This window comes from Scleropages formosus, chromosome 8, assembly GCF_900964775.1.
Source record: "Scleropages formosus chromosome 8, fSclFor1.1, whole genome shotgun sequence".
NCBI lineage: Eukaryota > Metazoa > Chordata > Actinopteri > Osteoglossiformes > Osteoglossidae > Scleropages > Scleropages formosus.
This window is the reverse complement of record NC_041813.1, coordinates 31,179,214-31,203,714: the sequence shown is the minus strand read 5'-3', so window position 1 is coordinate 31,203,714 and position 24,501 is coordinate 31,179,214. Positions and strand designations below refer to the sequence as shown.

The 24,501-nt window shown below is 52.0% G+C and overlaps 3 protein-coding genes and 1 long non-coding RNA gene across 10 annotated transcripts in view; 2 read left to right on the top strand and 2 right to left on the bottom strand.

The window, feature by feature from the left end:
* Nucleotides 1-504: 504 nt before the first annotated feature.
* On the top strand, nt 505-4,994 carry LOC108941837 (phosphoribosyl pyrophosphate synthase-associated protein 2-like). Of its 5 annotated transcripts, none has more exons than XM_018764710.1 (11): nt 505-773; nt 1,327-1,642; nt 1,844-1,896; nt 2,199-2,265; nt 2,698-2,870; nt 2,962-3,077; nt 3,161-3,216; nt 3,313-3,461; nt 3,576-3,646; nt 3,762-3,908; nt 3,990-4,993. In XM_018764710.1, the coding sequence occupies exons 2-11, from the start codon at nt 1,560-1,562 to the stop codon at nt 4,146-4,148; spliced, it is 1,074 nt and encodes a 357-aa protein (XP_018620226.1). In that variant the 5' UTR covers nt 505-773; nt 1,327-1,559; the 3' UTR covers nt 4,149-4,993. The 5 variants fall into 5 exon arrangements, with proteins under 5 accessions (XP_018620226.1, XP_018620228.1, XP_018620224.1 ...); XM_018764712.1 differs by lacking the exon at nt 505-773 and adding an exon at nt 871-923; XM_018764708.2 differs by lacking the exon at nt 505-773 and adding an exon at nt 884-952.
* A 1,685-nt stretch (nt 4,995-6,679) lies between these two features.
* On the bottom strand, nt 6,680-15,407 carry fam83ga (family with sequence similarity 83 member Ga). Its single transcript, XM_018764698.2, has 5 exons — nt 14,922-15,407; nt 13,111-13,278; nt 10,981-11,105; nt 9,076-10,837; nt 6,680-8,919 (listed from the first exon to the last, which is right to left on the bottom strand). The coding sequence occupies exons 1-5, from the start codon at nt 15,384-15,386 to the stop codon at nt 8,470-8,472; spliced, it is 2,970 nt and encodes a 989-aa protein (XP_018620214.2). The 5' UTR covers nt 15,387-15,407; the 3' UTR covers nt 6,680-8,469.
* Nucleotides 14,253-16,419, top strand: LOC108941830 (uncharacterized). The gene is made up of 2 exons (XR_001966661.2): nt 14,253-14,480; nt 15,363-16,419. It is a non-coding gene; the product is annotated as an uncharacterized LOC108941830 (long non-coding RNA).
* A 1,579-nt stretch (nt 16,420-17,998) lies between these two features.
* The window catches only part of grapa (GRB2 related adaptor protein a), an 11,864-nt gene continuing 5,361 nt past the window's right edge, over nt 17,999-24,501 (bottom strand). Inside the window, exons 3-7 of one of the 3 annotated variants that reach the window (XM_029254474.1) lie at nt 23,922-24,124; nt 23,676-23,773; nt 23,227-23,346; nt 20,397-20,565; nt 18,433-18,751 (exon numbers count right to left, since the gene is read on the bottom strand). In XM_029254474.1, the coding sequence (XP_029110307.1) occupies nt 18,572-18,751; nt 20,397-20,565; nt 23,227-23,346; nt 23,676-23,773; nt 23,922-24,124 (770 nt within the window). In that variant the 3' untranslated portion in view covers nt 18,433-18,571. Of the gene's footprint in view, nt 18,752-20,396; nt 20,566-23,226; nt 23,347-23,675; nt 23,774-23,921; nt 24,160-24,501 lie in introns of those variants that run through there. The other 2 variants (XM_018764554.2, XM_018764557.2) reach the window with 2 other exon arrangements.

The following is a 24,501-nucleotide window of genomic DNA, read 5'->3' as shown; positions in this document are numbered from 1 at the left end:
GGACTACACCCGTTCGCTTCTGACATGCGAACATGTTGCGTTTTCTTTCTTGTCAGATAACGTGGTACGATGCGAGGTTCACCTAAGGTGCGTGTGTGTCAGATGCGAGTTCGGGAGCCGCGGCCTCCTACATGTCATTCTGGACACGGCCTTGATTCCGTCTCACTTTCGTCCTGCACAACTCGGCCCGGCTGCATCAACCTTACGTGACCGTAACTCCCGGCCCAAAGTTCACCTGTAGATACCGGACGTTCGCGCTCGTGTCGCTTCGCGCGTTGACCGTCACCTGCGACCGCATCGCTTTTTTGGTACAACAGCACCGCCGTGCGGCCAGAGTGCGGTACTGCAGGGGAACTGACGCGTTTACCAGGTTTTTACTGCACCCGACTGGCAGAACGCGGCCCCGCATCGTGTGTGCGTCGGCCGTGTGCGGCGGGGAAACACCGCTCGTTTCAGTCGAATGTTCCAGACCCGCGTCACCTCACTTTGAAACTTTGTATTGGACTGCAGGCAGGCAGGCAGGCAAGCAGGGAGGGAGGGAAGTGCGACTGTGGCTGCAGTGTTGAGTTTTGCAGGTTCGACTCGAGTCCCCTAAGCCGCTCGGGGAAATAACCGTGTTTTACACATGTGTGCACACGACGTACTGAGCACTAAGAGCTCGGCACCGTTCAGACGGATCGCGTTCGCCGCTGCGGTACCGAACTGAACCGTCCGACCCTCGGAAGCGCCTCTCAGGCGGGCGGAGCTCGAGGAGGGGCACGTAACGGCCGCAGGTGAGTCATCCGGCACGCCCCGGAAGTGACACGCTCCGGCAGCGCCGCGCATAATTGGCCGAAGAGGATGTCGCTCACTTTTAAGGGGCGGGGCCGTCGCCCACTGGGCAATCGGAGTGTTCGCTGGACGGGGACGCGCGGCGCGCTCTGGCAAGTGGCTTTGCTGTTCTTGTCCTCAGGTACAAAGTGTAGCACCGCTCCCGGCGGGGGCGACACGCCCGTCGCGTGTGTCCGGAGGGATGCGGCGGGCGCCACGGCCCCGACGACGCAAACGAAACGGCGCTGTCCCCGTGCCGTGCCGTGGCGTGACGAAGCAACTCTGTCTGTGTCGAGATGCTCGTAAACGCGCGGCTCGGGTGCTGCGGTCACGTGTTTTCCTCCTCCTGGCTTCTCCACTCGACTCGTGTTACTCGGCCCGCGTGTCTCCCTCCGCAGGTCCAACATGTAAAACCCTCGGCGAGTTCCGGGAAGCCCTGCCGGTTTCGCAGTGACCCGTGACGGGGGGGGGCGTGTCCCTGTTGAGCCTCTTTGTTTGTCTTCCCCGTTGCCATAGAAACGCGCTCGGACCTGCCGCGTGGGCCGACACCGGAGCAGGTGGCCTCTTCTCTTCGCCGCTGGCTTCCTTCCGCCGCCCTCCCGGTCGCCTTTACCCTCATCGTCCTGGTGTACGTTGGCTCCCGACCTGGCGGGCGTGCCAGCGCGTGTGTCCTTCGTGCGGGAGGAGGTGAGCGATACGCGGAAACCCGGAGGAGCGCTGACCCCGGCGGCGTCGCCGGTTGGGACATCATGAACGTCACCAAGGGAGGCCTCGTCATCTTCACCGCCAACTCCACGCCCTCGGGACGGGAGCTCGCCAGACGCATCGCCGAGTGAGTTCCGAACCTACCGCAACTTTGCCGGAACGTTCGGGACAACTAAGAACTCGGGGGTGTGAGGAGCTGCCGCTCGTGTTGTCGCAGGGGTTTGTTTTTTTTTTTTGCTTTATGTCTGACTGCAGTGGGACTTGACCCCAGAACCTCTAGGTGATGGTGTTCTGTCCATGTCACGATAATGTTTACATTGGGCTGCAGGCGCCTTGGAGTGGAGCTGGGGAAGGTGCAGGTGTACCAGGAAGCAAACCGAGGTGAGCGGCCCCCTCCCCCGCCCTGTGTGTGTGGAACACAATGGCAAAGGATCACTGAGGTCAAATGTCAGTCACATGTTGGGAATGTTGCCCTGATGATAGCTCCGCCCCCTCGGTGGAAGGCGGATAATCGCCGTTTGCTTAGTTTGCCTCTTGCGCACGTGCCAACGCTCGCTGAATACTTTGCTCTGCAGAGGGGCTTTAACCCCGTGAGGTGGGGTGACGCCGCTTTCAACAGCGGATCTCATGCCCGCCTGCTGTTCTCGTTGCCCCATCTCTCTCCCCCCGCTCCGCCCCCCCAGAGACGCGTGTGCAAATCCAGGAGTCTGTGCGTGGCAAGGATGTGTTCATCATCCAGACGGTGTCCAGGTGAGTCTCTGCGCGCCGCCGCCCCCTGAAGGCGGGAGGAGCGCCGGTGGAGGTGTTGCCGGTGTCGCCGTGACGAATGACGTGACTCCTGTAACGCGGTGCAAACGGGAACGCGTCACGCTTTCGCGCACGCAACTGAGTCGCTGGGTGGTACGGATTGTGTTTCGTTGAAGAAAATGCAGTACATACTTTGCAGTTATTCTAATTTGTGGTGCAGTTATTTGCAGGGGTCTAGGTGGACTCATACCTTCTGATAGCAGTGGGACTAGACCTAAATGTTGGATTCGGTGACGTCTTAAGTGTGTCACTTCAGGACGTGGGTGATGTTAAAAATCGCATCTGAGTGGCGCTAAGGTGGTTTAGAGCTCAATGCCGACAAGCGAGCCCTGACGTCCCTTCTCGGCGCCACGGTGACGGGCGGCGTCTCCTCAGGGACGTGAACTCGACCATCATGGAGCTGCTGATCATGGTCTACGCCTGTCGCACATCCTGCGCCCGCAGCATCACCGGCGTGGTGCCCTATTTCCCCTACAGCAAGCAGTGCAAGATGCGCAAGAGGGGCTCCGTCGTCTCCAAGCTGCTGGCCTCCATGATGTGCAAAGCAGGTGAGGCCGGCGGGTGGGACCGGGTTCGAGGAAGCGGAACCCCGTCCCGTCCGGCCGTGCGAGATCGTTGCCCCTCCCTGTTGCGGCACAGGCCTCACGCACCTCATCGCCATGGATCTGCACCAGAAGGAGATCCAGGGCTTCTTCGACGTCCCCGTGGACAATCTGCGTGCCTCCCCGTTCCTTCTGCAGTACATCCAGGAGGAGGTAGGCGCCGCCGGGCGAGAGGAGCGCGGGCGCCTCTCGGGTTCTCCGAGCGATGACCAAGGGCGCCGTTCTCGCCTCCGCAGATCCCCGATTACAGGAACGCGGTGATCGTCGCCAAATCCCCAGCTTCGGCCAAGCGGTGAGCTCCTCGACCGCTTTTTCGGCTCCTCCGAGCGCGCTGGCGAGGTAGGAGCCGCTGTAAGCGCTGTACCTCCCTCCCTTCCCCGCCGCGTAGGGCGCAGTCCTTCGCCGAGAGGCTCCGGCTGGGCATCGCCGTGATCCACGGAGAGGCGCAGGATGCCGAGTCGGACCTGGTGGACGGACGGCACTCGCCGCCTGCGCTCAAGAGCGTGGCTGCGATCCACCCCGGCCTGGAGATCCCCTGTGAGTGAGAGCTCTGAGATTTGAACTGGTAACCACCCGTAGTTCTCGGCGTAAAAGCCTCGGCCGAACGCAACTCTTACTTTGGCCGCCTGTCGCCTTTTCTCGGTCGCCCAGTGCTCATCCCGAAGGAGAAGCCCCCGATCACCGTGGTGGGAGACGTGGGGGGCCGCATCGCCATCATCGTGGTGAGTTCTCGGGGGAATGTTCCGGAAGCGACGGCCGCGAGAGGCTGAGCAGGGCGAGGGTGACGCCGTCCTTTAGCTCGGTTGAGGTTCGCTGAGCTGCTTCCCCCCGCCCCAGGATGACATCATCGATGACGTGGTCAGCTTTGTGGCGTCAGCAGAGACCCTGAAGGAGAGGGGCGCGTACAAGATCTTCGTCATGGCAACGCACGGCATCCTGTCCTCGGACGCGCCGAGGCTCATCGAGGAATCGGCCATTGATGAGGTCAGCGGTTCGCCTGGGCTCTGCTCTGTCAGGCTGGGGAGGGACTGGACCTGCTTGACCACCGCTTTACCCCGTTGGCAGGTGGTGGTCACCAACACCGTCCCCCACGAGATCCAGAAGCTGCGCTGCCCTAAGATCAAGACGGTGGACATCAGCATGATCCTGTCGGAGGCGATTCGGCGAATCCACAACGGCGAGTCCATGTCCTACCTGTTCCGCAACATCGGCGTCGACGACTGAGGGGTGGGGGAGCCGCCCCGGTGGACTCCTGCCTTTGGCGCCGGTGACCCTTGAGAGCAGTTGGAGTCGTGTTGGAGCGTCGCCGTCTGTTTGCTGGTGGGGGGTGGGGTCCGTACCCAGCGAGCGTCACTGTGCGTGTCTCGCACACTGTCCTCACTTCTGTTCTTTCCCATCAGCCTTTGTACTCGCTGCCTCCTCCTGCAGTGCAATGAGGCACTTCCTTACCACTCCCCCACCCCACCCTCCCGCCGTAGTTCGTTATTATAACACTTTGCTTGTAATCAAGTGGGAAACAACTGCATTTATGCAGATGTGAGCACCTGTACTGTTTAATGTCAGGTGTGTGTGCGTGCGCGCACACGTGTCACTCGCAGGAAAGGTGCGCCTTCGCAGCAGTGATATTTGGGAACAAGAACGTTGGTTTGTTACAGTTTCTTGGATGGTGTTAAATAGGATGTTTTACCGCTAGAATCCACCTTCAACTCTGGGGACTTCTAACCGTAAACGCACTTCTGGAACCGGCAGAATGCGGTTGACGGTCAAACGGGAGCTGTGTTACGCCGAACTGCAGACGTGCTCTTCTTTTAAGCGTGAGCTGATATCCCGTGGGGTTTGTTGCTTGCGGTCGACCATGAGGTCATGCTGTTCTTTAACCAAAGATGATGGCTTTAAAAAGAAAAAGAGAACCCACAAGCTGTGCAATGGAAATACAAGCTTTTGTACTAATTTTTTTTTGCGCAGTTGAAGAAATAAAGAAAATTGAGCGTGACAGTGAGTTGCTTCCGCCTTCTCTCTACACTGCTGTGTAACCAGAGCCGTCACCCCCCACTACCATGCATTATTTCTCTAGTCAGTGTGGTAAACACGTTAGCCTGTGTACGGTATCATGATGTATGTTGATAGTGCAAATGACTTGGCAGGTGATGGAGGGGTTAGTGCTGTTACGTGCACCCATCTTGGGTTTGAATCCCCTTCTTTTGGTTGGGGGGGGGGGGGGCGTGTGAGTGTATGAAGTTGCAATACTACCGCTTGCCACTGGGTGGCGACAAATTCATAAAGTAATGGAGACTGCAGCGAGGATCCACCACGTGTATTAGTTTCAGAAAAAGGGGGGGAAAAAAAATTTGAGCCCACCCTACCCCCAATTGTTTGCACTTGTGGTCTCAATACATGTAAACACACCCTTTTCTTTCAGATGTCTTTTAAAAAGTGCACACATACCCTCTACATCTGTAGGGGGCAGGCTCTTGGGCTGCAGTGTACGTTCCGGGCAAAGCTGCTGTTGCGGCAGGTGCTCCTATTGCAGCACGGACGACTTTTACACAGGAAACAATGTATCTTTTACTATCCATAAGCAGGGTATTAACGAGAATTCGATGTTCTTCCACTTGCCGGTGCGCTGGTGACTGTAAATTGTACTTAGATTGTGTATGACTGACTCGAGAGTCCTGTCCAGGCTTTACCCCGTGCCACAGCCTGTGTTTCAAGGATAGGCTCCTAGCCACCATGAGCCTGCCCTGCATAAGCAGTTAGTAACAGATGGATGTTCTGCGGTCATCCTGGGTGCTTAGAGAAGATGTAAAGCGGGAGGTGATGGCTGTGGGTTACCAAGGGAGCCTGGTCTGGTGAAGAGAATTTGGTGGTGGTCTGTTGTTGGCCAATTGGATTCTGTACAGCTCCAGGTGTATTAAGAGAAAGAAGGTGTTACCACTGTAAAAACACCCATGGATCCATGGACTTTAACCAACAGCCCTAACCGCCTTGGGGCATCTATTGCATCAGAAAGCCTTTAGTCTGCCTAGGCTCACATTACCCATGATTCTGCTCTGCTGACATCACATAAAATTATGCTCAAGTAAGTGTGTGTGTGTGTGTGTGTGTGTGTGTGCGTGTGTGTGTGTGGAGTATGCAGGCCAGCTAAGAAGAAGAGGCGCACAATGACTTTCTCTTATCGACCGCTATTGGCCAGTCTGCACACGCTGACTGCTGCCGGCGTCACGCGTGTTGTCAGCACGGACTCGAGGGGCAGAGCAGCGCTGTTGTCGGCAGACTGCATGAATGAGAACGTTGCTCCTCCCTAGATCCCCTCGTGTCCGTGTCGCAGGTGTCTCATCTTTCCTGGAATGAATCGTGCGTCCAGCGCTACATGCGACATAAAACTCGGTCCAAGCGGTTTCTTATAAGTGGGCGATGAACCGTAGCTGGCACGCCTGTAGCGCGCCACCCAAATCCAACCACAGGTGTTGAGCCGTTCTTGTCATAGTGGTCAGACAGAGTCCGCTGGAAAACTTGTACTGGAAATACACATAAACGTGCATGATTTCCAGAGCAGCAGAGTTACTGCAAGAGAAACTGATCTGAGCTGGAGCTCACCTGAACAGGTTTCCCGGCAGTGCAAAACAAGTGCTGCTAGACAGGTAGTGGTTTGAACTTACTTGACGCTAATTACATCTTCGCCATTCCTAAAGTTCTGTTTTATTGATGGACGTGATCCAGGCTTTTTGTTTTTTCTTCATGCAGGGTGGTGCGTATCTGTGGTTTTTGATGATTTTCGTCTGGGGTGGGTGTGGTCGTGGTAAAGGTGAGTCAAGCCTTCTCCCTGTCTGCACAGGTGATTCCTGGCAGGGCTGTCCCGCAGAGTCGACTGGGTATCCCGCACAGGTGGGGCTCGCTTACCTGGGAGCCGTACGAGCCCCGACAGTCCCCGCTGCAGTCATTACGAATGGCCGTGGGCTCTGGGGATAAGCAAAGATAAACCAATAACACTTTGGGCATTATTTCTTACTATTTATTCATTTTCCAAGGGGGGCTTAGAACCTTCGGCTCGAGTACAAAGCTACTTACAGTGATGTCTTTTTCACATGGTTAATTTTTTTCCAGTTCCGTTCAGCTTAAGTACCTTGATGAAAGTGGGATTCAGACCCAGGTTCCTCTAACCACCACAGCTGATACGTACTGATTTAAAAAGTACCCGTAAACCGTTTGTTCATAATCTTTAAATAAAGGATGGAGTGGCATTAGGGGATGTATTTTGGAAAGCTACTGTGGTAAAATAACAGTAGTGCTGTCAGTAGCTGCACCCGTGGGAATGTTCCGGAAAGGTATTTTGACCTTTGTATTTACACAGGACAGCATCGAGGTCCCTTGCACTAATGGTTTGCTTCTTTTGCACCTGAATTGTGGTGGAAATGGAGCCAATTTCTACCTGAGACTCCAAGGGGGGTCTCCTCGTCGGTTCGGCCTTGAGGTCGGACAGCAGAAACCTTTTTTTGCAGAGTAAGAGACCGTTTTGGATTTCCGATTCCAGCAGCTCTTCACAGATACCGTTTGTAGAGTTTCTTTTCATTTCGAGCTGAGGGGGGTCTGTGAGGATGGAGTTGTACGCTGTCGCTAAGAAACCAAGAGCGAATGCAATGTCTGCTCGGAGGAAAGCCCCCAACAGCTGTGGCGCGATCCAGGGCACCCAGAGCATGTTTAAAGCTGCTAATCTTGCACTCAATTTTGTTTTTCCATAGTTATATTTTTCCCCATTTGCAGTTTAGTCCTAAATAAAGAGTATTTATAATAAAAAGGAGAAAATTTCTGATCATTCATGCTTGTTTTTGTTGTGAGAAACACGATAAAGACCCAGTTCCCACCAGTCATTTATTATCAAAGTGTAAGTTGTAGAAAAGGAGCCAGTTAGACTTTGACCTGGACGGGGTGTCCTTTTGACGTGACCTGTCTCATGATCATCAAGTCCCGCAATGTTGTTTAGCAGCTGTTGCAGGACGTATGTGCCGTTTCTCCCCAAAAAAAAAAAAAAAAAACTGATAAGAGCCTGGTGCCTGTTGACATTTCTACAGCACGACAGCCACGCATGGACGTAAGCACCCTTTTATCTTTAAATTTGCCACACTGAACTGACCTTTGGAACAATTTCAACTGTTGTGCGTCCAACTTAACCCATGCTAATATTGTTAGCAATAAGTCAGATGGAGCTTAAAACATTCTGTGCACTTTCTGGAAACTTGCACAGCTTCCAGCAGGGTACAGCGTACTGTAAATAATGTCTTAACATCGAACAAAACAAATACGGAGTTGCTGGCATCGCCCGAGGTTACGTGTTGCGCCGTTACCTGAACATATTAGAGAAATCGAACCCTAAACCGGCGACGGCCGCGTCCCTGCTGCCGAAGGCCAAGTCTGGACTTGCCGTGACCTTCGGCATTAATATAGTTGACGAATGAGGACGTGAAATTCCTGCATCGAGGTTCAGACAAGCAGGCAGTACAATTATCTTCTACGAGGAGGACCCGAAAATTGTGGTGCGCCTCAGTGTTCATAAACGCTGTTCTTGCTGAGGTGGTGTTCTAGTCTTTGCCCTTAGGTGTCTAAAGTTGGACATCTCGGCTAAGGAGACCCCCGTGGTGGTCCGGGTGTCACCCCGAGCAGCATGACGCTTGCGTGTGGGTCTTCGTTGGCCAGAGGATCTAGCGGTCCTGGGCCTCACCAGCTGTGTCCACGCCGGCCTGCTGGACAACCCAGGCTGAAGACTCCCGAGAAGTACTTGCGTCATTCCCCCGCGGGACCAAAGAACGGCAGGCTTTTTGTGGGACAGCTGACCGGTTGAACTCTCACGGAGATGCCGCCGTTGCACGGTGTGCCCTGCAGGACTGGCCGTGTAGCAGTATCTATCCGGTTTGTCAGCCGTTGTCCCGGTGGGCGTGCATCTCCAATCTCCTGCATCTGTGCAGGTGGTCCTAGCCGGAGATCTGCCTGGAGTCTGATGCTGCAGTGAAAGAGGCACAAAAGAGTTGTTAAAGTCTGAGCTAGTGTGCCATATGGACACCATTTTTGATAACAAGAAGGTTTTGTCACATGGAAATGACCAGCAACTTCATCTTTAATCTTTACAGCTAATAACATATTTCAGGAGAACACATACCTTCTTCTTGCCACCATCAGAGTTGTGTGTCACCAACTTGGGGTTTCTCAGAACCTCACTGCTAATTTCCACAATGGTTTGTTGACCATCATCTGCTGCCTTCTCTTGGTGCTTCTTTCCTTGAAGTGGCTCTGGCTTTGATTGGACTGCTTTGGACTTGCCTGTCCCATCACAAGTACCATTACGCAGGGAATAAAGCCTCGGTTCCAACCCGTCAAGGTCATTGCACTCAAAAAACTCCTCTGATGTCGTGGAGATGTCTGAACTCTCCCCAGGAGAGATTTCTTCCCAACCATCTTCTTCCATCGCAATTACTTCTTGTCTGTTTTGTTGACCGTCTCTGTCCGGATACCTCTGGTCCGCACTTTCTGTTTTTCCTTTACCTGGCTGTGGAATGGAGGAGGTTAGAGCATCAGGCACTTCAGGGTCCTGTGTGAGTGTAATATATGGATCTGAGGTCTGATTTGGGCTGTTGTTTAGCAGGCTTGTTTGTGTTTTGGGCTCTCGGTCTAGCTCTGTATCAATGCTGACCTTGGATGAATCTTTACCATCATTTGGGCTAATGACCAGGTGAATGGTTCTGGGTTTGGGCACCGGCGTACATACGTCCCCTCCCTTTTCTGGGATGTGACCTGGATGACTTGTTTGGTTCCAAACAACTTTATTTTCAGCAGGACCCTCTTGCTGGGACTGTGTGTTTTCAGGGTTTTGTGTAACTGGAGAATGCGTATGGCCTGAAGGTTGTGCTTCTCTCAGCGGTTCATTCTGGTGCTCTTGTGGTGAAACCTGTATACTTTCTAAGTCGTGGATAGCTGGACTACGTGTTTGGTCTACAGGTTCATTCAAGAATCTATGGAGTTGGGGTTGCGAGTGTTTCGAGTCTGGAGATGCTACTGGTAATGTCTGTTCAGTAGGATGTGCTGCTTCTTGCAGAGCAAGAAGAGCAGGTGAAGAATGTGTCTTGTCAAGAGGTTGAGCCGCTGGTTCCTTAGCAGGTGAAGAATTTGTATGATCCACAGGTTGCACTTGGAATTCCAGGGTAGGTGAAGAGCTTGCGTGATCCAGACGTTGTGCTTTCTGTTTTGCTTCATCTAGTGGTTCTTGGGGTCTGTGTTGTAAATCTTTGAGAACATGGGTAACCTGAGGTGAAGAGAATGAATTTTTTGAGAGTTTTGGCCTTGGGCAGGCCTTCTCGGGAAGCGGATTTACTGGCAGGATGAAGGGATCTTTGAACCGAATGGCCTGGGAGGTCTCAAACAGCTCGGATCGCATGAGGTGAACGTGCATGGGCTTGCTGGAGTCACGGATGTTTATGAACCCAATAACATCACTGGGTGGGTCAGGCTCGGGCCAGGTGGGCAGATAAGGGATCATGTTAATTCGTTCCAAGTTCAGTAGCCCAGGGTGGATCGGGGGAGGTTCCAGCCTCTCCCGAGGTGGTTTCAGCACTTTTGCCACAGGATTTTTATTGTCATCGTTCTTCTCTGATGCCATCTTGGTGTTGGTTTCCACAGCATTACTGGTGACTAGGGAATATTTGGGGTTGATGAGTTTGCGGGCCACAGTAGCTGACAGTACAGGTGCTGGAGCAGGAGCGGGGGCTCGCTCTGGTTCTGGTGCCTCCTCCAGATGGATGTTGCTGAGACTCACACTCTCAGACAGCAGATACAGGTCTTGGAACTGCTTGTCAAAGGTTTCCACTGCCTGCCCTGTGACAACGGTGATGAGGTTCCGGTCCAGTCTGGAGGCTGTCCATGTAAAGCTAAAGTGCATCACAGGAAAGAAAATTGCATTGCAACCTTTCTTCGTCTTCGTTCATGCCAACAAATTCCTTATTAAATTTTAGCTTAATGCACAAACAAGGGCTTATATATGCAAATAAGTGAGGTATGCAACCATACCCACCTGTATGATCCAGACACTGCTCGGTCCCCATCCACAAACATGAACCTTTGACCCAAGGATCCAAACACCTTCCTCGCTGAGCGGGTATAGAATTCCGTCCCCCTGGTGCAGCGGACTCGTAGGTTCTGGTAGAGTAAACAAGACATAACCCAAAGTAAAAATTAATCCTGCCCAGTCCGTCTTTGCTTTCAGACGGGTGTTTAATGTGCATATTTAATTTTGGTTGAATAATTTTACTCTTTTTAAGATGAAATGTGATATTTCAGTCATCTGAGTGTGGATCATGCAGTTTTTCAAAAAAAGGAGCTCTTGTGCTTCTTGTGGAATCCAGTGTTTTTTTTTTTTTTTTTTTTTTTCTCCCCCCCCCACTTCCTCTACAATAGATTCCTTTTTGGCTGCAGATAGATTTAGCAGCTGGGAAACAAGCAATGCGTGGAAAATTTGTTTTGCACCATCCTTATCGAAGCAGTAATGTGGCCTGTTTGTGATTCTGTTAACTACAACCAGAAGGGTCTTGTTGGGGAGTGTCCCAAACCCTTGAAACATTGGCTCCTTTCTGAGGGGGTTACTGTTTTTAGCAGAAAATCTGGGTTATCTGCACAAACAAATACTTTCTTAAACCAGAAAACGAGCATGTTCTGACACAGATTGGTGCACAAGGTGTGGAATTAATTTATAGACCCACCGTGATCATGCAAACCTCAAACTGAATGGAAACAGGAAGAAAAACAGCCACGATCACAACTTGCAGAGTTTCTAACTAAAATGTGTCCTGAGCTGAGAAGCTTGCAGGCCAAAAATTCTGATTTTGTATGCATGCAGTTTGGCGTTGCAAATGACCCTTGACAAGACCAACCCACATCTGAGAAGAGCCCATGTAGCAGGGCATTCCAGAAGGTGTGTGGTTTGATTTACCGCGCTGTCCTGTCGTGACATGGCTGAGAACAGGGCAGCTCCACATACCCTGGGCACACCCGTGTCACACCCATAACTTGGAGACTCTCATCAATTACACACCGCCGGCTCCTGTATCCCTAATGAGAGCTTGACGCCTCTGAGGGCCACAGCCCCCGGGCTGGGGAGGAGTGGAAAGAGAAGGACTGCTGCGTGATCTCCGGTTGCAGGTTTCTAGTTTCTAGTGCTTCTCGGTGAAACACTTTGTTGGTGTCTAAGTTTTGCATTGTTGACTGTCGATGGGACGTACCCTATTGTCACCGCACAGTCGTGGTGTGTCCCAGATCATGCGAAAGTCCAAACAGGTATTTCAGCAGCCCAGGCTCTTGTTTGAAACAGGTTTGCACACTGATGTTATCCCAACTACCCTTCTTTTAAACTGCCCTTCTTCTGAAAGGTCCCGGGGTTTAAAACTGCTAGTAAGGTTCGCCATCATCATTGGGTGACATTATACAATATTAGCTCTCAATAATCAGCGGAGCAGAAGAACGTAATTCTTGAAAGTAAACCTGAATTTATCACCCTTGCAGTCTTGCAAGCCATTTGTTTGCAGCAACTGAGTGGGACTACAGCCTTTGCAACCATGTTAGCGCAATGCTAGTCTTGACTTGAGTCCGTAGTTCCTACAGAAGGCACGTTCATCCACGCAACTGGGATGTCTGCGATTCCCCAGTCGCAGATAAGTTCTGCAAACCACTCTATCTAGGGATGCTTTCATCAAGATGTGGGCAGCAGGGAATGGTGGCTGCGACAGAGGCGTCCCTGGTTTCCTCTCCCACCCTGCCTTATCTGCGGAACAGGAATGCCGGGAATGTGCAATGGTGGCTACTGGTCCACGGTGTGCCACAACGGCCCTTAGGCAACCACGGGCTAGTGCAGACAGCACGCAAACCTGGTGACTGCTTAGTACGAGGCAGCAGCTGGCCAAAAAGCAGCCTGTGCGGTAATTTTGGGCACCTGGTTGCTAGCTGTCTGAGGATCACGGTCCCCTCAGGGGAAACCAATCCCACAACCCTTTTAGAACTTCCTTTTGGGAGTATAAAGGACCAGTTTGTTGGCGATACTTTGAAGCAAGAAAAACCGCGGCAGAAGCAAACCAACGTGTTTTTCATCTGTTGCTGATGAAGGACGGGTGAGCCTTGGCAGGAAAGCGGATGAAGGAAAAACTGGACGTGCCTTTAAGTGTCCCTTGTGCATCCCGGCTCTTCTGCACATGTTCAGAAAGTGTGGCACTCCGGCGGCCTCCAGTATGATGTAAACGGCGACCTTCCGTTTAAAACCGGCGTCCAGCAGGTCAATGAAAATGTCCAAGTCGGTGAAGAGGTCCATGACGACCGCAATCACCTGTCGGAGGAACCACAAAATAGGATCACGGTGGAAATAAACTGATGCCGTTGAGACACATTTTCTCTCTCTGGAATTCGCTCTTCGGAAGGAGAGAAGAACGTTTTCTCATCGGCTGCGAATGTTACCGGTCTGTGCTGGAGCACAGTATTAACACAGGATTATTTACACACAGGGGCCGCGGTAGCGCAGTGGGTTGGCCCGGGTCCTGCTCTCCGGTGGGTCTGGGGTTCGAGCCCCGCTTGGGGTGCCTTGCGACGGACTGGCATCCTGTCCTGGGTGTGTCCCCTCCCCCTCTGACCTTACGCCCTGAGTTGCCAGGTCGGCTCTGGTTCCCCACAACCCTGTATTGGACAAGCGGTTCAGAAAGTGTGTGTGTGTGTGTGTGTGTGTAAACAGGCTGAAGCCACTTGTCCCAAGCAGGGGTCGCTGCAAGCCGGAGCATAACCTGGCAACACAGGGCGCAAGTCTAGAGAGGGAGGGGACGCACCCAGGACCGGTCGCCAGTCCGTCGTAAGGCACCCCAAGCAGGACTCAAACTCCAAACCCGCCGGAGAGCGGGACTCGGCCAAACCCCCACAGGATTATTTACTATAACATATTTCATCGTTGCTCTGTCAAGTATTTTTATTAACATTTATTAAAACACGAGGTGTGTACACTTAGCTACTTAGAAGGATTTACCCATTTATACAGCAGGGTATTTTTTAAAGTGCCAATCCAGGGTAACAACCGGAGCAGGATTCAATCCCAGGACCTCTGAGTAACCTCAGTTTACATTGAAAATGTACGCATTTCCAACACTGCTTCTACGTGTCCCCGATTTACCCCTTAAGTCACAGTTTACCAGGTAATTATACCCATTTATACAGTTTCCTGTTTACTAGAGCTCAAGGATTGGTTCAGCTTTTTCAGGATGGGGTTTTCGGAAGTTTTTTTTTTTTTTTTTTTTTTTTTTTTTTTTTCTTCCCTTTTAATCATTGCAAAATTTGCAGCAACACTATTTTTTGTTTGCGTGAACAGTGGGTGAAATATCTCCGCAGCTGATCATGCGGACAGAAGTCAGCTGGTGTCTGCGGTATCAGAAAAAAACTGGCCAGTTTGTACACTGTGACCTACATACCACGGGGTACTGTGGTTTTTACAGAGGCTTTTTATTTAAACTTGAGCCTCATTTCCCTGGAAGTACAGTAAATTCAAACGTAAGTTAAATCTCTGTTTCACTTTTACATGTTTTGACTTCTTTATCTTACCTCACCCAGTTAATGTGTGTAAATATATTTAGGAAAGAGACAATGTGAGGGACACTTAGCTGCGTACAATGATTTACCCATTTATGCAGAAAGGTCAGTTTTACTGTGTTAATTCCAGTGAGCTGCCTTGATCACGAGGACTGTGGCAGAGGGTGGGCTCTGAACGCAGATTGCAAAGCAACAGCTTTTTTCCAGTATGTGTCTCTGTATTTAGCAGAGGTTATAGAAGAATGTGAACGGCGTCTGAAAGGTAAGGTTTTGTGGGATTGCAATCAGCGTGAGGACATGCTTCAATGCGAAGTAGCCGATCCAACAGCACAGACTTACGCGTAATGAGCAAAAAAAGGCCAACGGGCAGTAGTTGGCGGTGTCTCGATAGATTCGCCATACCTTCTGCGCCTGCGCAATGGTCTTCCTGACCACCTCTTTGACGTGAGCCTGTCCCTCCATGGGCGGCTGCGTGTACACGTTGACGCGAGTGACCCCCCGGTACGAGACGCAGTCCGGCCAACCCATGTCCAGGTCCGGCACCGAGCAGTCCGAGCGGTCGGGCCAGTATTGGAGGGAGAGCGCAGCCCGCTTGCTCCCACCGCTCTCGTCCCCGTTGCCGCTCGCACTCTCGGAGCCCGGGCTGTAGACCTGAGCGGTGGCCTCCAGGCGCTCCAGCTCTAAGTCGGACAGGAATGGCCGGATGTTCTGCTCCTGGATGAACTGGCTGAAGGCATCTCGACCGCCTTGGATGAGGGCCTCCAGGGCCAGCCTCTGGTCCTCGCTGTAGAAAAACTCGGGCTTGGACTCGTTGGTCCTCCAGTTCACGTGGTTTTCCTTCAGACACTCGATCTGGGACAGAGCCATGGCAGCTGGGACCTGACGGTGGACCAAGCCGTGGCGGAAGCCCCTGGGCCGAGCGAGACCCAGAGAGATCAGGAGGTCCAGCGAGGATGCCTACATTCGTCTTCTCTGGCTCTATAGAGCTCCCGCTCGCTCATGTCGGTAACAGCTGGAGGCGGAGACGTGGACAGGTACGCAGGTACAGCGTCTGGCGCAGTTCCGGGACCCCTTGTCCTGTCTCATGAAATGAATGGTGCTCCTCGCCTTCTCCACGTGAACATAAAGTGATCTGCCGTCCCGTTTCCACCCGGCTTTATCCAGACGGTGTTGCAATCCAAGGACCAAAGAGTGAAGCCTCCAGGAAATGTGCTCTTTCCAGATGGCGAGACGTTCGGCAAGAAGGTTTGGAGTCCCGGAGGGGAACGGAGAGGAAAGGAGAAAGGAGGAGGCTGGAGGAGCTCTGAGAAGCTCCGCTGAGCTCGGAGGACGGAGCTGAAGCGTGCGGCCGTGACGGAGCCGAGGGGGCGGGCCGCCTGTGGACTTTCCTCCCTCCTCTTTGTGCGAGAGTGTGTGCGGAGCGCGAGCGTCTGGAGCGCCCGGGCCGATGCGAGCAACAGGCAGAGGAGGAGAGGAAGGCAGAAAGTCCTCGCAGGAGTTTCACTTCCATGCCGAAGAGCGGAGCGTCGAGTGCCAGGAAACGTGCGAGGAATGTGAAGAAAAAGCAGAAAAAAAGAGCCACGAAGACAGGCTGTGCTTTGTTAACTCTGTTCTGTGCACATAAAAACGCACACGCACACACCAGGATGACTAACCCAGCGACTTCCTCTTCCCAGCAGCAGGATCCATTCATTTGTGCCCCCAGTTTTTGAACAAACCTCTCTAATCTGGCAGAGTACAGGCAGTAAAGGGTGTACAGTATGTATTTACCCCAAAATGCAGCATAGCTGGAGGTATTTACATTACATTTACATTTATTCATTTAGCAGACGCTTTTGTCCCCCTTTTCGAGATACAAGCCATAAATGGGAACACATTTATGTGAAGTGTGAAAGAGTTTTTTTTTTTTTAAAAAAAAAAAAAAAAAAAATTTTGTTGTTTCAATAGATGGTCTTTTATTATCAATATTATCTATTGCTACTGAAGGTTGCTGAGAGACGTCCGGCAGATATAAACCTTTGTGTTCGCCGGGATTCGGTGAATAATAATTTAACGACGGTTAAGGCTTCCTGTATTACAGTCTTCATCGAAACGTACTAATGATTTTACGAAATGCACTTTCTTTTCATCAGTACCCACTTTTCGTGTTTATTTCCTCTGCAGGGCGAACTAATGGTGTCTCTTACTTGAAAACTTTGAAACTGTTTAATTGTAAAAAAAAAAAAAAGTAGCTGTTTCACTAAATAGAAATAACTAACGTTAAAACAGTAACGTTAATTTTAAAGTGTTCTCTGTATCAAGCTGTATAGCTGACTTTTTAAAACTACAGTGGGAAAATATTGACTTTATAGAAAAAGTTATTTTTTCCTGCTTTTTTTTTTTCTTTCTTTCTGCTTGGTTTTTACGTGCTGTTTTTGTGTTTTTGGAAACGCTGACCCCGCCCCATACCCTCCAGAAATAATAATAAATGTGTGTTTTTCAGTTCCTTCTGTGCATGACAGCCTGGTGTAGAATGTGATGTGTGCGCAGGATCCGCACCCGGGGGGCGAGTGCGACGTGAGCCGGGTTTGACCGGGTTGTCGGCGGATGGCTGTAGGGTGCTGCTGCAGCTCTTTGTGAAGAGGGCTCCATTAACCCCTCGCGTTCGCGCACGCACGCACGCAAGCAAGCACACACACATCTGAAGAATGCAGCAGACACACAACAGGGCACTTCTCCAGGCCCCTCCACATGTTTCATAATTTCATCGTCAGTCGAGTCACCTTCAGGGGCCTGAGGACGGCATAAAAGGAAGGGAGTTGGGTGCCACACGGGGAGAAGTTTGCTTCCTCATGCCTTCCTGACATCGCCCTTCACCTCTGTGTTCCTCAAACATCATGAAAATGTAAGCAGTTGGACTGGACCACATTGCTCACATTTTGCATTGACCGCCAAAGCCACACACACACACACACACACACACACACACACACACACACTTTTATTGCACAGCAATAATTTACCGACAGTGGGAGCAAAGGACGCGCACACCTCCAGCGGACTTGAGTACTGTTCAGGATCAGGTCAGGGCTACACGGAGCTTGCTGAGTGTTAGTAAATGCTGACAGCGGCCTCCGTAGTAAAGAGCGCGCATGCAGTTTCTGACCGTGTGTCTCCATACGGAGGGATGGGGCCCCAAAGTGTGTTCGGTAACATCTGCGGTCAAGGAGAACCGCAGCAGAGTTGTGAACTGCTCTTCTTGCAGGGCAGCCGTTCCCAAACCCATGGCTGTGAGCCAAAGGAGGGTCGTGGGACGCTCGTGCTCCGGTGGTACAGTATGAAGGGTTATCAGAGAAGTTATTACTGTATATTACAATAGCTGCTCACAACACAGGGCGTTCACGTCCAGCACCAGTGCGTCAAGCAGGCCTGCTGCTAAATAGCACCGCACACTGTTTTTATATGGTAAACATTTTTATTTAAATTAAAATCTTTGATTTCTGCACATTCGTATGATGCGTTACATAGTGAAAAGAGGAGCCGTGCCGCGCTCCAAAAGCAGACGTAGAGGAGCTCGACCGCAGCCGCCGAGAAAGTCTGAGGTTGCGTTACAATGGCTCACGGTCACGTTATAGAGGTTGTTTTTCGTTTCGTCTTTGGAGGCGTGATAAAATTACGTGAAGAAACACAACGGTGTACCAGCGTTTGTGGTCGCCACCACAACAGTTTGGGAACCATTGCTGCGGAGCACCGTGCCGCAGGGTCTCCAGACCCGGTGGTGCGCAGGGAGGGTCTCTCTGGGGCTTGTTTACGTGCATGAGCCAGAACGCGTCTCAAGTTATGATTAACGGCTGCGATCGGTCCTCGGTTCTGAGCCCGGACCACAGGGGCGTCTTTAGTGTTTGCGAGAGCTCGAGCTCCTCAGAGAGGTCCGGTGAGTTTCCAGAAAGAGGAAACCGCTTCTTCTGTGAGGAGCTGCAGGAGTCTGCAGAGTCCATTGTAGTGTGGGACGCTCGGTCAGCAGGTCCATCTCCGCAGGAAGGCTCCCCGTCCTGCCGAGGTTGAGGGCGCAGTCACGGGTAGATGGGATAAACGTACTCGGGAGGGAAGTATCCCACGCGGCCGTGGCAGCGACCTTTCCACCGCTGCGAATCGGAGCAGTCCAGCAGGTCAATGACGTCGCCGCGCAGGAAGTGGAAGTGAGAGACGTGCGGGTCATTGAAGTCGTGCAGGGCGTGCGCATGCCTGGGTTTCTGGAAGACACATAGAGGACCAGGTTGGACAACGTCACCGTCCTGTTGACCGCAACATTATTATTCACTTACAGAAGTCCCGAGCCTATTAATCATACTGCTGTTTACTCACGAAACTCATGGTCCTGTTGACCACACCACTGCTCATGTTAAGAAAGTCATGGTTCACATGACCACGGATTCAACAAACCTCCAGGCAATCAGATGATTTCGCTGTTCAACGAGAAATATCAAAGTGCCGGAATGCCTTAACTACTTTGTGGGAAGTACCGCCCTGTTAGGGTTATACGATATTAGAATCGTCACGCGGTTCCGGCTACAGCTTCAAGAAGAAACGCACTTTCTGGTCGCATTTTTGACCATATGGACACGTATGAGACATGGTTGCTATTAATATCTCCCTGTCCGCAGGCCTCTGTCTTTCTATGGGTAATTACACGTGTATAAAAATGAAATGAAGGCTTTGCTGAGTCGTTGCGGTGCTGGCTTTCCGCCGGGGCACCACTGTGCAGCCCTTTTTTAATCGAGTTCAGCACGAGTCCTGAGCTCCTCCTGTAGCCGAAGTCCGTTTCTCCCGCTACCGCGGCTCTAGACACAAGCTCACCCAAGACGCGTCTTTAAGTTTGTGGAAAAAAGGTTATTCGTTGACAGCAAGAGCACCAGGAGTGGAACCATGGCATAGAGGTCAGTGCTGGAGCTGTGGGTTCAGACATGGGTTAAAATCCAGCTCAGCTTGTGTGGAGGGTGCTTGTTCCCCCTGTGTTTGTGTTGGTTTATTCCAGGTGCTCTGGTTTCCTTCCACAATCCCAAGACGTGTGTTTCAGGTGTACAGGTGACTCCGAATGGCCCGTGGCGTGTGTGTGTGAATGATTGTGTATGTAATTCGTGAGCCCGTCCTGGGTGTGTCCCCTCCCCCTCCGGCCTTACGCCCTGTGTTACCGGGTTGGCTCCGGTTCCCCGTGACCCCGTATGGGACAAGCGGTTCTGAAAATGTGTGTGTGTGTGTGTGTGTGTGTAATTCGTGAGCTGCTGGGCGGTGACACTCTGGCAGGGGGCAGGGCTAGTGTGATGAACAGCTCCCCAGTGCCCACTCCTGACAGACCCTAATGGAATAATGAAGGCCAGCTGCTCTCAATGGAGGGCAGTCATGGAGAATTTTAAAGCAGCTGGTTGAAGGACTTTGAGAGAACAGCTTGGGGAGAGTTGGTCTTGTTTTTGGTCTCAATATTTTTTGGCATTCCATGTACCAGGGTGTTCCCTGCCTTAAAGCCTGTGTCTCCAGGCTACACTCTGGACCACTGTGACCCTGCACTGAACCAGCAGTTATTGATGATGGATGGATGGATTCAGAAAACCATCCAGGGACATTTTCTTTGCAGGCAACTAACTCTGGGAGGTAGGTCCATACTAATACATATTAAGCCTATTTTCTACCCAGCCTGATGACTTCCAGTGCTTCCAACTCTGGCTTTTTAGCCAGTACAGAGTGAGTCACGTCGCCAGAAGCGCCACCTTTTGTGTTCGGCTCTGTGTCTCGAGCAAGAGGGCCAGGTGAGGCTGCTGGGGGTGGGTACCGTGCGCTGGACCTGTCGCTCTTTGTATCCCTGCATTAATGGCGATGTGAGCAGCTGGGTGAGATTCCCACCCCGAAGGAGTGCTCCCCATCCCGCAGGTAGACCGCCTTCTCCTTGGCGATGCTGTTAATCTTGTAGAATTCCACGAGCTGGTTGATGGAGCTGAAGACCTCCTCCCACACAAAGTACTGCCCACCGCCGCCCCGGAGGACCTTGAAGTGCTGCACGTGGTCGCCGTAGCTGCAGGGGGGAAGCAGAGAGCGCGAGAGGCATGAGACCCGCCAGTTTAGGCGTGCAAGGCTAAGTAAAGGATGGAGGGCCCCAGAGCGCAACGCTGTGACTGCACTCAGACTGCTAGGTAAATGTTGAGGCTGGCATGCGATTGACAGCAGCTGGTCCGTTGTAGCGCACGTGACGTTCCCCGACACTCGGCCGCACCCCTCGCGGTTTTCCCACGTCCTGTACAAATGCTTCAGCCCCACTAATCTCCAGGATTTCGCCCAGGAAGCTCCACTTTCTCCCACGGAAAGCAAAGTCAATCCGTCGACGGAGCCGCCTCGGGAAGAGGAGGTATGGACTCCAAATGCGGGCGGCTGCGTTCTGAGCTCTGTAAGACTTGGCGCCAACTCGCAGATTAGGTGTTCGAGCAGCTCTGCGGCATTGTTTAAAACCGCTGGGTGACGGAAGGGGATTACCAAACGCACAGAGCAACTATGAAGTTCAGCCGAAAGGGGAGGGCACACAAAGCAAACGGGGATGATCCGTTCCAAAAGAGCCTAACGTGTTATGAAAACAAACATCTCGACGGCAAGCCGCAGCTTGCCGCTCTATGGAGCCCCAACTCGCTCCATCTTTACCGATTACTGGAACAGCTGTGGTCGCATGACCCCCAATCTGGCCTTCTGGGAAGTGGAATGGTGACAGACCACCTGTTCTCTTGGTGCCCACTGCCCACTCCAACCGCTTTTCTCACGTTTTTTGGAAGCCAAATGCAGTCGAGAAAAGGCATCTGGTCTCCGTGGTCGTCTGAGGGCGGTTCGCGAGCGTATTCGCCACACTTGTCATTTCCCACAGGGACAAGCCGAAAGAGGAAATCGGCATTTCGTAAGTTGCTCCACACGATCACCAGACAGGAAAGGTATTTCAATATTGGGAAAATGAAAGAACGTACTTGTAGCCTTTTTTTTTTTTTTTTTTTTTCCTCAAGGGGGGGGGTGGAGGTGTTGGGATTTGGCCCCTATGTGACATGCAGGGTTTAGCGCACCACTGTTTCTAAATCCTGCAGCTATTGGCGCACAAAGAGCATGTGAAACGACACAGGTTTTTTTAAAACGATTCCCTGTGCCGACAGCTGACCCTTTCCTCCCCGTCGCACGCCGGTCACATGCTGTGTCCCATCTCCATCTGCTGGAGGGTGTCTGCGTTTGCACCCGTTTGGCACGAACTCCAGGCAACAAATATGGCAAATAGGACCGAACCAGCGCACAAGCGGTTTGCTCTGAACTCAGGGCAGCTTGACACGTTGTTGCTATTTTAAAGCTTCCTCTTTTCAAAGTTTCCAGACAGTTTTCTGAATGTATGGGTCACCGACACATGAAAACCTCAGATTTCAAAGGGGCATTTGCTTTAAATAAATGCACATTAAAAGTGAATCCCAAAATAGCTCCCTTCGAAATACGTGCGTTTTGCCTCTGACTCCTTTTTGCTGTCAAAAGCGGAGCCCGATGAAGCTGCATCCTTGCAGGCTGGGACAGCGACGTCACTCACATCCCCTCTTCTTCATAAGATAAAGAGTGAAAGAACTGGGCCGGAAGGGGAACGAAGCCTCTTTGTGGGCATGAAACATGATTTAGTGACTTCCTTTAGTAGCGCTCAGTCAGAAATAACATTTCTATTTTTGGCACTAAATCCTTCATTAATATTAACAATAATAATAATAATGGGGAGATGATAATCTGGAGGTTCCCACAGGCCCATGACCCTCATTCAAACGCTCTTTTCCCCACTTTAACAACAGCATTTGGAGCTTCTTCCATGAACTGAGGGCCGAGTGCTCATCGTCCTGCCGCTGACCCTCCCGCAGGTTCTCGGCAGCTTGGGCAGCTTTACATTTTCTCTACGCCTCACCAGTACACTTCTGCTGTTTAACCTCTGCTTTCGTTTAACACCTCGTTCAGAATACCCTTTGTTGAAAAAAAGAACAAGAAAAAGGCACAAGGTAGGTGCTCTGACACGGAGAGTAATAAGCAGTTCTGAACGCAGGGGGGTGGGGGGACAGAGTGCGTCACGCCGGGTCGAGTGGAATTGAACCTGTGGGGCCTTGCAAGGCCGGACGCAGCCGAGCGGAAAGAGGGAAGGTCGGTCACTCCTGCCAACAAAACCCTTAGCCTCTTGGAAAAAAAACACACTTTACTGGCCCTGTGAGACCACTCTTGCTGGGGGGTGGGGGGCTGAATATCGCCGGTCATAGAAAAACAGGATCCGCTGGCTGTATATGGCCACAGATTGATCAGAAGGGGGGATTAATATTTCCAGTCAATATTAAAAGGACAAGGATTAGAGACATTAATCCTGATGATCTGCACCCACACTGAGTGGGGGGGGGTTAATATGTACAGCCAATAAAAAAAGTGATTATGATGATGAGCAATTAATCGACAGGGCGACGAGGGTTAATATTTAAAGCCAATATTAAGGTGTTTCCGTACTACTCGTTGACCAAGATGGTGTGTTTTCATGGCAGACAGTGCAATTCCCCCTCACTTCGACTCTCTCTCACATATACACACACACACACCCTTTAAGATCAAGTGTGCAATATAAATGAGGTCAATGTTGGGTCCTTCTCCGCAGTGGGGGGAACCCCAGGTGTGACGTGTGTCTGTGTGCACGGCTGCTCACCTGACGGATATGGAGAACTCCCCGGGGGCGCTCTCGCTTTCCCTCACGAGGAAGGAGCCGCGCAACTGCGTGCGCAGCCGTTCTTCTGCCACCGACCTGGAGATGCGTCCCGCGAACCACCTGCGCACAGGGTCGCGTCACATGGCGGCACACCTGCGTTCCCCCCTCCTTCCCCTCACCCGGCCCACACCTACATTCACATGCCTCGCACCTTTTACTGTTTCTGGCTATGCGAAGTTACTCGAGTGATTTACGGTGTCTAGCTTTGGTGAGACCCTCCTGGGACCCAAAAATGCAGCCTTCTGGTGTCTAGGTCCTTACCAGCTCCTGGTTATGAATGGTGCCTCACAGAAGAGCCTGAACAGGAGTCTGTACCTGACCGCCACCCAGTGTGTGTGTGTGTGTGTGTGTGAGAGAGAATCCCATGGGGTCAAGTGCGACGTACTCACGGGTGCGGTCGCACGTTGATGTAGTTCTTGGGCACGTAGCCCTTTCTGCCCATGAGCTCAGCAGTGAACCAGTTGGGATCGTCCTCCATGTTCAAGATCTGCGACAAGGAGCGCAGCCCATTACGCACCCAGGTCGACCTGCACCGCGGCGCTCCTGGATTGGCTCCGACACAAAGGGCACCCCCCCAACCCCCCCGCAAGCTACAGAAGAGCACACGGTTCAATAGAAGGACCCGCAACTCTCACCTTCAGCACGTCCCCCTTCTGGAAGCTGAGCTCGTCGCTCTCCGTGGCCTGGAACGTGTAGAGGGCCAGGGCTTCCATCCTGCAGCCCGGATAGGAGTGACTCGGGTGCGTCGGGTAGGTGGGGGGGTCGTCCCAGGAGCCCGAGGGAACGGAGAGGAGAGACGAAGAGCCGTCTGGTGCTGAGCTGATGAGCTCAGAGGAGTCTGTATTCGATGAGGAATCGGCATGAGTGACACCGAGAGAGAGAGCGAGAGAGAGAGAGGAAGAGCGAGAGAGAGAGGGGCAGTTCCTGTCTGTGTGTGTGTTTCTTACACAAGGAGCTACACAATCTCAGAGGCAGGAAGCCAGAGTTGTACACACACCACTGAACTAAACGAAGGCAACATTTTTCCCTGCACACTGTCAACACCCTGCTGTTACTTTTGTGTGCGTGTGTGTGTGTGGGCGCGCCCCAAAGTGGACTGAAGTTTGAGCAGTGGTTTTTAACACAGTTCTTTATGGGATTCCCATCTGCGAGTGATGGACTGCTGTGTTGGGGGTGGACCCAGGGTGGCCCTGAAAACTCTGGAGGGGACAGTTT